Genomic DNA, 12921 nt, shown 5'->3' with positions numbered 1-12921 from the left:
ATGGAGAGTTGATGATGAATGTTTACTCCGTGATCGGTGGAATCAAAACTTTCGTTATAATTACTAGGGACAGGCCCTTGAGTCATATTTCATTGAACTGTGTTTCAACCGAATCTCTCACGTGATATACATGTACCAGTAGGGTGTTGGCCAATGAAAACGGCATGCTACAGTGCAGTGCTAGTGCTAGGTTTGATCATTACATAGACTGTCCACAACGAGGGGTGTTATAGTTGTATCAATGGCGTCTCATATTGAAAATGCTTTACAACGGGAACTGTCTTGTCCCATCTGCTTTGAGCTGTATAGTGTTCCACTGTTGTTAACTTGTGGTCACAGTTTCTGTAAAAGATGTCTTGAAGACTTTCAATCAAATCAAGAAGCTAGCAAAGCGGTGAAAGCTGCAGACACCGCAGTAAAGGCGGGCCAAACGACAACTGAAGCCGGCCCGTTTGATGCATCTAAGCTAAACTGTCCCACTTGTCGACATGAAGTGAAGCTGGAACGAGGCGGACTGGATTCTCTTGTTCGTAACTACTTATTGGATAGTATAATTGACCAATACAAAGTGGCCTGTGTCCGTGATGGTAAGAAGATCAAGCACAGAGAGGAAGTGGTATGGTGTGGTGCATGTGAAGGGGAGCCAAAAAAAGCAGAGAAGTCCTGTACTGTATGCAAGCTGTCTTATTGTTCAAAATGTCTGCCGGTGTTTCACCCAAACAGAGGTGGCTTTGCTACTCATCGTATGGTCCCAGCCACCAGTAGTTCTACGCCTGGCGTCATCACCTGTCCGAAACACGAGGGTGAAATCATGAAGATGTACTGTATATCATGTCGTACACCAATCTGTTACTTGTGTGATAGATTCGGAGGTCATCAAAATCATCAGGTGTCTGAAATCAAGACTGTTTTCCATCAAGAAAAGGTAATTATTTTTTGCACTGAACTGATAAGGTTCAGTAGTGGTATGCATGGTGTGGTTTCTTTCTTTCTTTCTGTCAGTCTTTCTGTCTGTCTGTCTGTCTGTCTGTCTGTCTGTCTGTCTGTCTGTCTGTCTGTCTGTCTGTCTGTCTGTTTGTCTGCCTGTCTGTCTGTCTGTCTCTGTCTGTCTGTCTGTCTGTCTGTCTGTATGTCTGTCTGCATGTCTGCATGCGTGTGTGTCATAATACAAGATCGATATACGAAAAGTCATATTTGACCATTATCTTTCCACCGGGGTAAATCTTGGGCAGAGGATGTGTAAATGTGGGTAGTATGAGACGAAGTACCACCTTTGACTTAATTTACCCCTGGTGATCTCTCACCTGGGGGTTGTAGACAGTCAAAAGTGGTACTTCGTCTCGTACTACCCCTGGACAGAGATGGTGGTTAGGTGCGTCTCACCTAGGGTAAAGGTTGGGTAAAGGTGGGTAAATTTGACTTTTCGTATACTAGAGATTCATAAAGAGGTGAACGAACATTTAAAAAATATGCAAATATGTCTAACAATATGACCACGCCTATAGCAACAACCAAACGATTGCGTATATTGCAAAGATAACAACAGGGTTGGATAGGCAACTGGATAATCATTCATGTCAGCAAATGAACACCTTTATAGCATGGATCAGCATGTAGATACACATTTGAAAAAATTGTACAGTTGTGCTACAACGCCATTGACGATAGTTTGCTGTCTCTTTGATCGATTGCCCAAGTGCGTTTTTCCTGTTCTCTCAGAAACTCTGTAAGACTATGTATAATTTTGTTTCTATGAAGGATACATCAGGTTTTATTGTAACATAAAGCAAATAATTAATATAAAGCATGAACTTATAGGTGATTAGTTAATGACATTGAGACACAGCTGATGTGTGACAAGATTACTGAATTCCGTGTGATAGGAGCAATTTGCAGATGCTCGAGCCACTGTCATGGCATGGCTTAAGATATTTTCTTCTGTGGGTGGTGTGGGTCATGTAGAACGCATGATGAGGCTAAAAAAACCAACACCATTATACCAGCCTGTTCCGTCGTTGCAAGCACATGTCATTTAGTAGTTTAAACACCAGTATTCAACGCTCATGTTTGCCAATACAATTAATTTTCAGGGGTGTCTGTCTGCTCACAAACATATGAAACTAGCAGTTAATATTATACGTACTATTAGTACAATAATGACAAGTTTTTTTAAGTCAGCCATGCTTACTGTTGGGACCACTGATGTTCAGAAATAGTTTCATACCGAAAATTTCCATGATTCTTTAACCATAGACCCTGCTTTTGTGTGAAAAAGGATAGGGTCTATGCTTCAACCATGGGCCTTTGTTGATGTTTGAGTACGTAGGTTATGCATGACCTAAATGTAAAGAGAGCACTCTGCATGACCCCACTCCACTACAATCATTACAGCTGTTATGGTGAAGTCATTGTGATTGCACTATGGTCTCTGCGGAAGGCCTGTACATTGCTGTCATAGGGAAGAACGTGTGTTATGTGTAAACTGATTTATAGGAAGAGAATTGAAGCAATACCTTAACATTTCTCACAATATCTTGTATTTTTCTTATAGGACTTTCTAGACAAGGAATCAAAGACTTTATCAGAGAAGAATGATACACTTGCCGACTTTGTCACAAACCTTGAAGACATTATCAAAAAAATTGAGGTAATAAAGTTAAATACAAACACACATATTATTTTTCTCTCTCTCACTCTCACTCTCACGCTCTCTCACTCTCTCTCTCTCTCTCTCTCTCTCTCTCTCTCTCTCTCTCTCTCTCTCTCTCTCTCTCTCTCTCTCTCTCTCTCTCTCTCTCTCTCTCTCTCTCTCTCTCTCTCTCGTGTACTCTTTGTCATCACTGCTGTTTCAATGACTAAAACATACCTAACCATAAAACGTTATGATTATCTATAGTTTTCGTGTGTTATAATTTGCACATTTAATTTGCTCCGTCCTCAAGACAAGTGAAGTTCTTACTGCCTTCACAGCTTTACTACATGGTTCATTCATCACAAGTAGCGACAAAGCATGTAACAGGGAAACGTAAAGTTAATGGCGTCTCCAAACTCCTCCCCTCCTTGACCATACATGTTTGTGTACTTGCAGGAAAGTGGAAAAGAGATGGGAAGGAAAGTGACAAATGACTTTGCAGAGTTACATGCCCTTGTGGACGAAGCTGAGAAGAGAATCCACTTCGAGATAGCATTGAATACTACGACAAAGGTTGGTCTCCTAAAAGAGCAAATAACAAAGTGTCTCGAGATACTTAATGCCAACACTGGTACAGTGGAAATCGTTCAACAAGCACTTCGAGTTGACGACCATGAATCTTTTCTTCTGGTGAGTATTTTTCATAGAGATATAGCTTTATAGCTTGCTCAATTGTCTATGCACACCCAATTTCTAATTGTACAATTCAACTTTCTTTTTACTTTCAAAATTTGAAGTGTGTTATAATGCGCAGTTTGTTTTGAAATGGGAGTTTTAACACAATATATCTTTACCAAAAGAACAAACACTGTGATTGACAGAAATGAGTCAGGGAGAACAGTAACAAAGTATATATAATTTGAGACTAGAAAGTGAAGTATGTACAGGCTTGTAACAGTTTGTCTCTCTATTAATAACGTCTGCAACTCGAAAGTACGAAAAAGTTATAGGAAGACTTCAACAGATATGAACACATGCTGTAAATTGTGTATTCGTTAGTCCCTACATGCGTTTGATCTACCTGTGTTGTCTAAGTTATTTTGTCTTTCGACCATAACATTTGTTCATGCCTTCTAAACTGAACAAATGCCGAATCAAGTTTGGAAATTATCGAAATGTACTAGGCAACACAAGGCAAGGCAACTCGTGAATATTCAGTGTTCATTTGGTTTATACTCATGAATGTGACGTGTTCAACCATTCCATATTTATGAGGCTAGCCTCATGAGACAACACGCGACTGCTAATAAGGGCTGCCACTAAACAATGGATGGCCAATAATTTTCACTTCGTATTTCTAGGCAATCGAGCGTAATGTAAGTGATGTGAAATCATAACATGTCATTGACTTCCTACAATCCAAAGTTTAGAAAATGTCTTTATTTCCTGGAGTGACTTTCCCCTTTAATTAAAAGACGCAGATGTCTTTATTGTTAGGGTAGAGGTACAGTATTTAGAAGGAAACACTGTGTGGATTGTGTGGACAGCTCTTCTGGGGTCATCTGTCTTCTTGAGTATTTCTGTGAGTACAGGATATTGGTTTGATTGTATATTTATCCTTCAGTTTGCTCCAAAGGATTTTCAATTATACCATGTTTATTTTCTTTTCTTTTTATGCTCCACCAAGAGTACTGCTACCCTAAGAGACAGGTGAGTTAGTATTAAAATTCTCTTCTTGACTCATCCATTCAATATTCAAGCATAACATAAACTTTGGAGTCTATGTTTACACCAAGAGGTAAAGTGACAATTTTGGAATTTTGAGGAAATTCACATAATTGATTCACAAAAGGTTCATGGTATACTGCAAATTAAAAGAGAAATCATGTACACATTTCTACATAACACCTTTGTCAATTGCTAACCACGAGACACTGAATAATGCAGTATTTTAATACTCAGTTCATTTTTCCAGATTATCCAATGGATCGACGACGTATGGAAACTTTTCAAGGGTTCCTGTTAACGACGAAACATCTGATCCTATGAACTCGAACACATCAACTATAAAGTCTTATCTGACTCAATTCAGCTTAGGATACATTGGAGGTATTTTGCAATATCACAATAGAGAGGTTTAGAGACACGTTAGAATGTGCTAAGACTCACAAGAGCTATTTTGTCTACAATGTAAATATAAGTGAATGCCGCTGCTTCATGACATTTGATGTAACTTTCATTTCTGCTAAAAAGTAAATGTTGCAACAGTTGTTCATTTTTAACCATGGGAAGCATCTGTCATATTCTACTATATTGGTAAGATTGCCACATTTGTTTCATTCCAGTGTCTATTCAGACATACATGTATATGATATGTCCACATATAATCAATCAATCAATCAATCAATCAATCAATCAATCAATCAATCAATTAATCAATTTATGAAGTGCCAATGTAGAGTTCAGATGCGTTGTACAGTTAGAATGCCCTGAAGAACAGATATGTCTTTAGGATCCTTTTGAAGGCTTTAGCTATTGGTTTCTGTCGTATTTCCAATAGCAGTGCATTCCATAGATGGGGTGCAGCACGCGAGAATGCACGCCGCCATACGACAGCAGTTTGTACTTGGGTTCGTGCAATAAACATTATGCAGGTGATTGGAGTGTCCTGGGAGTTGGCTTCAAGTGTACTAGGTCGGATATTATTCTATTCTGCATATAATATAACAAAACCCTCGATATCTGATTAGATTTACATGCCTAATGACCAACACATTGGTATAGCAGTATACTCTATTTTTGTCTTCTTTCAGCTCTACCCTTCAACTGGAAAAGTGGTACCATACATCAGAACTTAAAGTCAGACCCAGAATGGAAGTCCATCAAATTGGAAAGTACAGACGTTCCAGACGTCACAAACGCTGGTGCTTCAGGCCAATTCAATGGACCAAGTTTTTCTGCACTTGGCAGCGTCAGCTTGAATTCATACTGCCATAGATACCTGTGGAGATTCAGCGTATCGAAACAAAAGAAGTCAAATGACCAGGATGTTAATTTCACGTTTGGAATAGTGACGTCATCCTGCTACAGACACCAGAAATTAGAAACACAAGGCACATACCCTTGTTTTTTAATGACACATGAAAAACATGGAAAGGTAAATCGGTACAAATTCATTAATCAAGGCAACGTGGTTGAAACCATAGATGAGGAAGATTTCCTTGATAGTGTTATTGTAGCCTTTGATTGGAACAAAAGAAGAGTTTCTTTCCTGTCTGATAGTAATAATTGCAAATTACTGTATGTATTCAATAATTGTAATTTTGCTTATAACAATTGGCAGCCGGCAGTAGCTTTGTATAATACAAAATATAAGCTGGAACTGAAATAAAACAATTAATGTACCTGAAACAAGTCTAGTCAGGTTTGGTGAGATATAGACTATGTGATCTGTTCCATCAGTTATTTTGTTTCTTTTGTACTGACATATTTACTGGACACCAACCGTTCAGCTTAATAAGATATAAGCAAACTAAAACCATGATGTCCAATTGTAGTAGATTACACAAGTGGACGAGGATGATATCTTTAATACTACAGATATAATCACCTTACAATCAAACAAAGCAACAAAAGAACACAAGAGAGTAAATTACTAGACTATAAAAGAACACGTATTACATGCTAAAGACATCTTAACTTCATTACTAACTACAGTGAATATTACAACTGTGACATTTGTGGTCGCTCACATCTAGTCAATCAGTCACATTCATCTATTGATACTTTTAATCTCGGCACTTAATCATTGTGTGTAGTCGAATCTGACCTCACTTGAAGTTACATGGTAAAGTAAATGAAATTCACACAAACTTAGTGTACAGTTTCTGTGAGTAATTCATTCTTTCTTTGATTGTCTAATAATGATTTACTTCCAAATAAAGTCGCGATATTGGTAATCCTTTTGATAATAATTGATAACAATATTCCAAACAATATCGAAGTTCTCTTAATTGATGAATGGCGATGAATTTAGAGTTATGTATAGCTAATGAATATAATTCGCATATATAATAAATTTGCATGACTTAAGTATGTTCAAGATGACTCATCACGACAACAGTCACTATCACTTATTGTTAATGACTTTTGTTTATACTTTTTATCTAGCTGAGACAAAAGAAACTTGTTGGTTGTTGTATCACCACACTTTGAATTGTTATAGTGTAGAACAGTGTTTTCATTTTATAGTTAGCGCTGTGACAAGTGTTGTAATATCTTAAGATCTTACTACAGTATCGGCGGTACTTTCAAATATTTTTATTGAAGATAAATTCCCTGTATTGCCTGGACCTAATTTTCACTATTTAGGAAGGTGGGCATGGTATCAAGGGATTTTATTTTAGTTGAAAATACCATACCAGTGAAAATAATGAAAATAAGTTCCATGTGATTTATTGTTTTACAGTATTTAGTAGATAATTTAAAATGGTCTGTTTTAGAAATATATATAAAAGCCTCTTTTAGTACCAAAATGACCCTGCAAAATTATACTGTTATTAATAGACCAGAAAGTTCACTTTATTAGACACACTTTGCTTATTCTAGCTTTTAAGTTGTATTCAGTTATAAATTTGAAATGTAATAGATAGTTTAAGGTGTCATTCTGCTCAACTGTATCTTGGTATTTCGCCAAGCTTTCACTGTATCGTTACATTCCTGAATATGTTAACCATAAAAGGAATGTCCAATTTCTCCAAACATTACTACCAGACCAGAGTTACTATAGAATTTCAATTAGGTAACATGATGTTTTTTTAATATTTTTATATCTCACGTCTTTTTGTTAGAAATTACATGCAATAAAATAGCACACAAGCATATAAAATGATACATTTTATCTCACTGAACGTAATCACTCCGATGAAACAAGAAAGATTCAAATAAAATGTTCATTTGTTTTCACACTGACCATGTGTGTGTGTGCACTCTATCAGTGCCTGTATGCAGTATTTTGTTTGTGTAATTCATAAAAAAAAAACGTTGTGTGAGATGTAAAAAAAAAGTTGAGCCGTCTAAATGAAACTCTATAGTCTTTCTGGTTTGGTAATATTTTGCTATTTGTTTATTTTACATTGCAAGAATAAGTAGTAGTAATAAAAATCATAACTAAAAGTGGTAATACTTTACATTGGTCATGTTTTTAGCCTCCAACGTGCACCTCCCATTGGGCGCCATTACATTGGGTTCCGTCTATGAGTGCATACGCCCTCATGTCTCTGGCATGTACTGAGTGATTTCCAACCAAACCTGGCACAAAGGTAATATGCTATGTGAGACATGTGTAAGTCACTTTGTTTTGCTACTACATCAAATATGGCCGAATGGCGGCCATATTTGTTGCTAAATCTCACAATATGCATCATAACTTTTGAAGTGTAAGTTGTAGTGACGCCACTTAAGTGCGTACACCCATATTATCTAATGTGACCTTTCTTTTCAGACATTGACCTTTGACCTTGAAAATCTCCAAGGTCATGTAACCAAATTTTAGTAATATTCATAGATTTTTTTATCTAGTGATAATATTTTAATCATGACTTGTTTAATCATGACAGGGTTGACTGTATGTGTGTGAGGCATATGGAAGTCACTAATTTTGCGACCTTGACCTGTATATCAAATGGTGGCCATATTTGTAATAGAAAAGCATCTCCAGAGGCTTGATATATGTGGACACCATTCAAGTGTCTACCCTCACTTTATCAAGGATGAGCTTTCTAGTGTGACCATAACCTTTGACTTTGACAAACATTTTCACGGTGAAACGACCGATTTTTTTCTTTCAACCGTACACAAAGACACCATTTAAATGTTATGCCCAAAAGGTCAGCTTTCTTTTTATATCTTTACCTTTGACTTCCACATTCAGGTGCAGCAGTGGTGGATTATGCCAAAAAATAATATGAAACAGCCCTCCTCAATGACCGATTTGTAAAAAATGACACCCTCACCCATTCCCCCGCCCCTCCCCTTGTAATTACTGAAGGCTTCCTTACAACCCTTTCCAAAGTTGGGGGCGCTACACATGTAGCGCGGCAACGGCTATTTAGTCTACCACGTGGACCGGGAGAGGGGCTGCCATAGACGGCAATGTGGGGAGATACAGCACAAATAAAAAACCCTCTTCATAGCCAGATATGAGAAAGGCTTCACTTTTCACAATTTAATCTTAAAACATGGTTTTTCTTTAGGATGGTAAATTATTAAATCTGGATTCGCCTTTACGATTATCAATAAATATCACCATATATGCTGTTCATATAAAGAGGGGTTCAAAAAGCATAGCACAACAAAAGTAACAACAATAACAACAAATTCATGACCCTGTCAGAATATATCAGACGTTATGCTTTGATATGACAAATGGTCTATATTTACAAAAAAAATATTATGACAATGTTAACACTTTTGGTTTGGAGGCGCGCCTGTGCAGCGCCTCCTCGCACTATTACCCGTGAAGTCCCCTCCCCCTTCCCAGATCCCCGGGACGACATCGCAAGACTTTCCTAATTTGTTCATTAATTTCTTTTTAAACGTCATTGCATTTTATCTAAATACATTAGTCATTAAGAATGCCCTACAAGTAATCGTTCTGGTGAATTCCAATTCAGTCTTGAGAAACGTACATAAATAATATCATTATAATCTAATTAAACACAGCTGTTACACAGTTATTATATTTCAGAATTAAGTATGCTTTATTCTATTTCAATTCTTTAACATGTATAGTTTCCAAAGGATTACGTTAGTATTAGGGTGACCTTTTCCCCTCTCATCTCCAGTTGAATAGTCAGGCGGGTGGGCGGATGAAAAAAAGGGGGCAAGGAAAAACAATCTGTTTCTTTTTTCAGTTTTATTCTCTGTCCTTTCTGTCCTGTCAGTCTCTCTACAACTGCTTTTCTCTTCTCTATATTGGATTCCTTGTTACAGGTCTCTTTCCTTCATTATAGCAAGGTTGACAAGTCTGTAGAACAACTTTGTAAGAAGATGAATACTTATCATCCTGATGGGTGTATATCTGTAGTAGTAATGACAATAAAAAAATTGGTTTAGATTTATAGGAAATTTTACACGTAAATATTGAACTTGCTATGACATACACTTTTTGACTTGAAACAAAATACGTCAATCTTGTAACATTACACTTCCCGACACCTTCAATTTATATATTGACAATTTACAACGATGCAAATCTACAAGAAAGTTACTCTAGTACTCGAAGATGTGTCCAGACATGTTGACTTCAACTCCATCCTGTGTTTCTGACTGCTAATCCCCTCCTTTTTTCCCACTCATTTAGAATACTTGTTATTAAACTGGTGATATAACACGTGACATTACTTACCTCAGCTTCACCACACCACATACAAATATGAGGGAATAGTCCACACAAATAGTATTGTTACTCTACATGATCTTGGCAATTTATGTTCCTCCGAACAACCACTGTTTTACTCGGTTCAACTTTATCACAGAAAACCAGGATGCACAACAATTATTTTGGAAAAGTTCAATCAGTGCATAAGCTTATATAGTTGATTTTAATAAAGCATATTGACCAATGAGTTTTGCAGTACACCTAGGTTTCAGTGTTTTTCAAATTCTGCTATGACCGGACAGCGTTGGTGTTTTTATTGACCACAGTGTGAGAAAGCGGTCGTCCCGTCTCGAATGATTTACTCCAAAAATGCATATCCACAGTTGTACAACAAGTATTATCAATATCAGTTGAGGTCGACAGATTGATTTTCTGAATATATCGCTAACTGATTGATAGAACAACTCGGTTGATTTGTGACAACTACGTCCGACTTTAGACATACTTGTCACCATCTCTCTGATATTACAACGCAACCATGTACTCCGCTTCGTGAAGCAGGGGATTTGGAGCAAATAAAAAAAAAGATGTCCCTATACCTTTATGTAACAGCAGCAAATTTTATGGCCGATAGCGGCTCTCTCCATTTACCATGTAAACATCAATATCCAATCACGTTCTGGGAAGGTAGTTAAAAAAAATATTCGCTCCAATTCTCCTACATCCATGGCGTGAGAAATCGGTTGATATCTTTGGTAGGCATGGTCCGATTGTAACAACAACACGATTTATCGGAAGATTATTAAATTTGGGAACTAGTATGTGACGGAAGGTACAATTTTCGTAAAGTTTGCTGAGTAAAACGGTCGGCTGAAAGTTCATGTTGCCATACGCGGTAATGGTGTTCTGCATGCAAACCTTGTTTCTTCTTCGCGATCACAGAAACAAGTGTAATTTTACAACTTTCATATATAGTTGGCTATTAAAATATGACAAACATCGATAAATACGACAATATTATCGATATTATCGACATTTTAGTCTATTCTGATAGAAACATTTTGATACATATCTCTGGAAGCAAGTGCCTCTGATGTATGTGACGTGTGTAATGTATGGGTGATTTCTCTATGCGCGCGCATGACGTGCCATATTAGGCTTATAAGGCATGCTGCATGCTGGGATAGAACAGTGGTGGACGTGACCGAACGCGATGGTACAGATATAATCGTGTGGGTATGGCGTCAGCGTTGCAAAAGGAACTCTCTTGTCCTATCTGCTTTGAACTGTACAGTGTTCCACTTCTGTTACCTTGTGGTCATACTTTTTGTAAAGAATGTCTGAAAAAATACCGAGCGACATCTCGAGGTAGCTCTACGCTAACATGTCCCACTTGTCGTCAAATGGTAAAGCTTGAACGCGGTACATTGGATACTCTCGTCAGAAATTTCATGTTGGATAGCATCATTGACCAATACAAAGACACCCAAATCCGCGATGGTAAGAAACTCAGTCACAGAGAAGAAGTGGTTTGGTGTATGGTATGTGAAGCAGAACCAAATAAAGCCGAGAAGTCATGCACAGTGTGCAAGCTGTCATACTGTTCGAAGTGTCTGGCGACTTTTCACCCAAATCGGAGGTAGCTAAATGGTCCAAAATTGAACAGTTGCGGGGCAAAGTGCTAGATCTAGCACTTCGCTACTTTTTGACAAAGTGCTAGATCTAGCACTTCGTCAGTTTTCGCCGAAGTGCTAGATCTAGCACTTCGCCAGAAAACAACGAAGTGCGGGACTGTAAACAACGAAGCGCCTCCAACGGCTTGATATAACGTGGTCGTTCGCATCGATAAACGTCACATACATGCGTCATGTCAGTAGTCCGTGTACGTGGTCGTGTGGCGCATGATCGACTCCAAAACTTATATTTGGCCGATTGTAACAACGACACGATTTATCTTAAGTTTGTTAAATGTTTGCCGAGTAAAACGGCCGGTTGAAAGTTCACGTTGTACGTACGGTTGTGTCCCGGGGGTTGTGTGTTCTGTTACAAACATGCCTTGTTAATACCTCGCGGTGGATGGACTTAACTTGCGCGATCACAGAAACAAGTGTTATTATTTTACCCCTTTAATATACAATTGGCTAAAACACGTCAATGTCATCGATATTATCGACATTGTATTGTATTCTGATAGAAACATTCTGATACATATCTCGGGAGTGCCTGTGGGCGGGACTGTACTTCAGAATCTGCAATCTACTCTCACTGTAAACAAGGACTAGCCACTCAGTATTTCTTGTACCATGTCTATTTTAGAGCGGGAAAGATATATCTATCATAACGTCTTGAAATAAATTTGAAAATCACTGAAATCTTTATCCAGTATCCATCTTTCAGTATAATCACATGTGTGCTTATTTTCATTCTAATCTATGAAGTAGTAGAACAAGAATATTGTGCAAAATCATGTCCGATAACTCGACTGGTGATTTACACGAGGTAGAGCGTCACACTACGCTAATTGTAGCATTATGAAGTCACTTCCTCTGGACCGAACCAAACTATAACCGATGGCTATTATTATTATTTCCCACATTGGGTATAATTTCTGAGCGAACAGGAATTACATAAGGGACGATATTGAAGTTGGTGATTGTCTGGGAATGCAAAAAAATTCCGATAAACAGTAATGTCGTGATGATTTACTTGAGATCTGGCGAAGTCATGGATTATTTATTGTCGTTGTTTTCAGTCAAGAAGTTGGCAGTACCAAGTATATGGAATTTACAAAACAGTAGTAACGGGTTATCTATAGATTTCTATCAAAATATTAACAGCAATGAAGGGCTGAAATTAAAATTGTTCACACGAATATGTTTTCGCACTTATGTTTTCGATAGCAATATTT

The 12921-nt window shown here is 37.6% G+C and overlaps 2 protein-coding genes across 2 annotated transcripts; both read left to right on the top strand.

Moving 5' to 3' along the window:
- Nucleotides 1–241: 241 nt before the first annotated feature.
- LOC144453323 (putative E3 ubiquitin-protein ligase MID2) lies at nt 242–7727 on the top strand. The gene is made up of 6 exons (XM_078144584.1): nt 242–925; nt 2552–2647; nt 3089–3322; nt 4320–4342; nt 4608–4741; nt 5446–7727. The coding sequence occupies exons 1-6, from the start codon at nt 242–244 to the stop codon at nt 6021–6023; spliced, it is 1749 nt and encodes a 582-aa protein (XP_078000710.1). The 3' UTR covers nt 6024–7727.
- Nucleotides 7728–11251: 3524 nt separating this feature from the next.
- On the top strand, nt 11252–11656 carry LOC144443833 (E3 ubiquitin-protein ligase Midline-1-like). The gene has a single exon (XM_078133400.1). The coding sequence runs from the start codon at nt 11252–11254 to the stop codon at nt 11654–11656; it is 405 nt and encodes a 134-aa protein (XP_077989526.1).
- The last annotated feature ends 1265 nt before the right edge of the window (nt 11657–12921 follow it).

The sequence above is a fragment of the Glandiceps talaboti genome, chromosome 2, assembly GCF_964340395.1.
Source record: "Glandiceps talaboti chromosome 2, keGlaTala1.1, whole genome shotgun sequence".
Taxonomy (NCBI): Eukaryota; Metazoa; Hemichordata; class Enteropneusta; family Spengelidae; genus Glandiceps; species Glandiceps talaboti.
The sequence above is the reverse complement of the archived record's forward strand: the minus strand, read 5'-3'. Positions and strand labels throughout refer to the sequence as shown.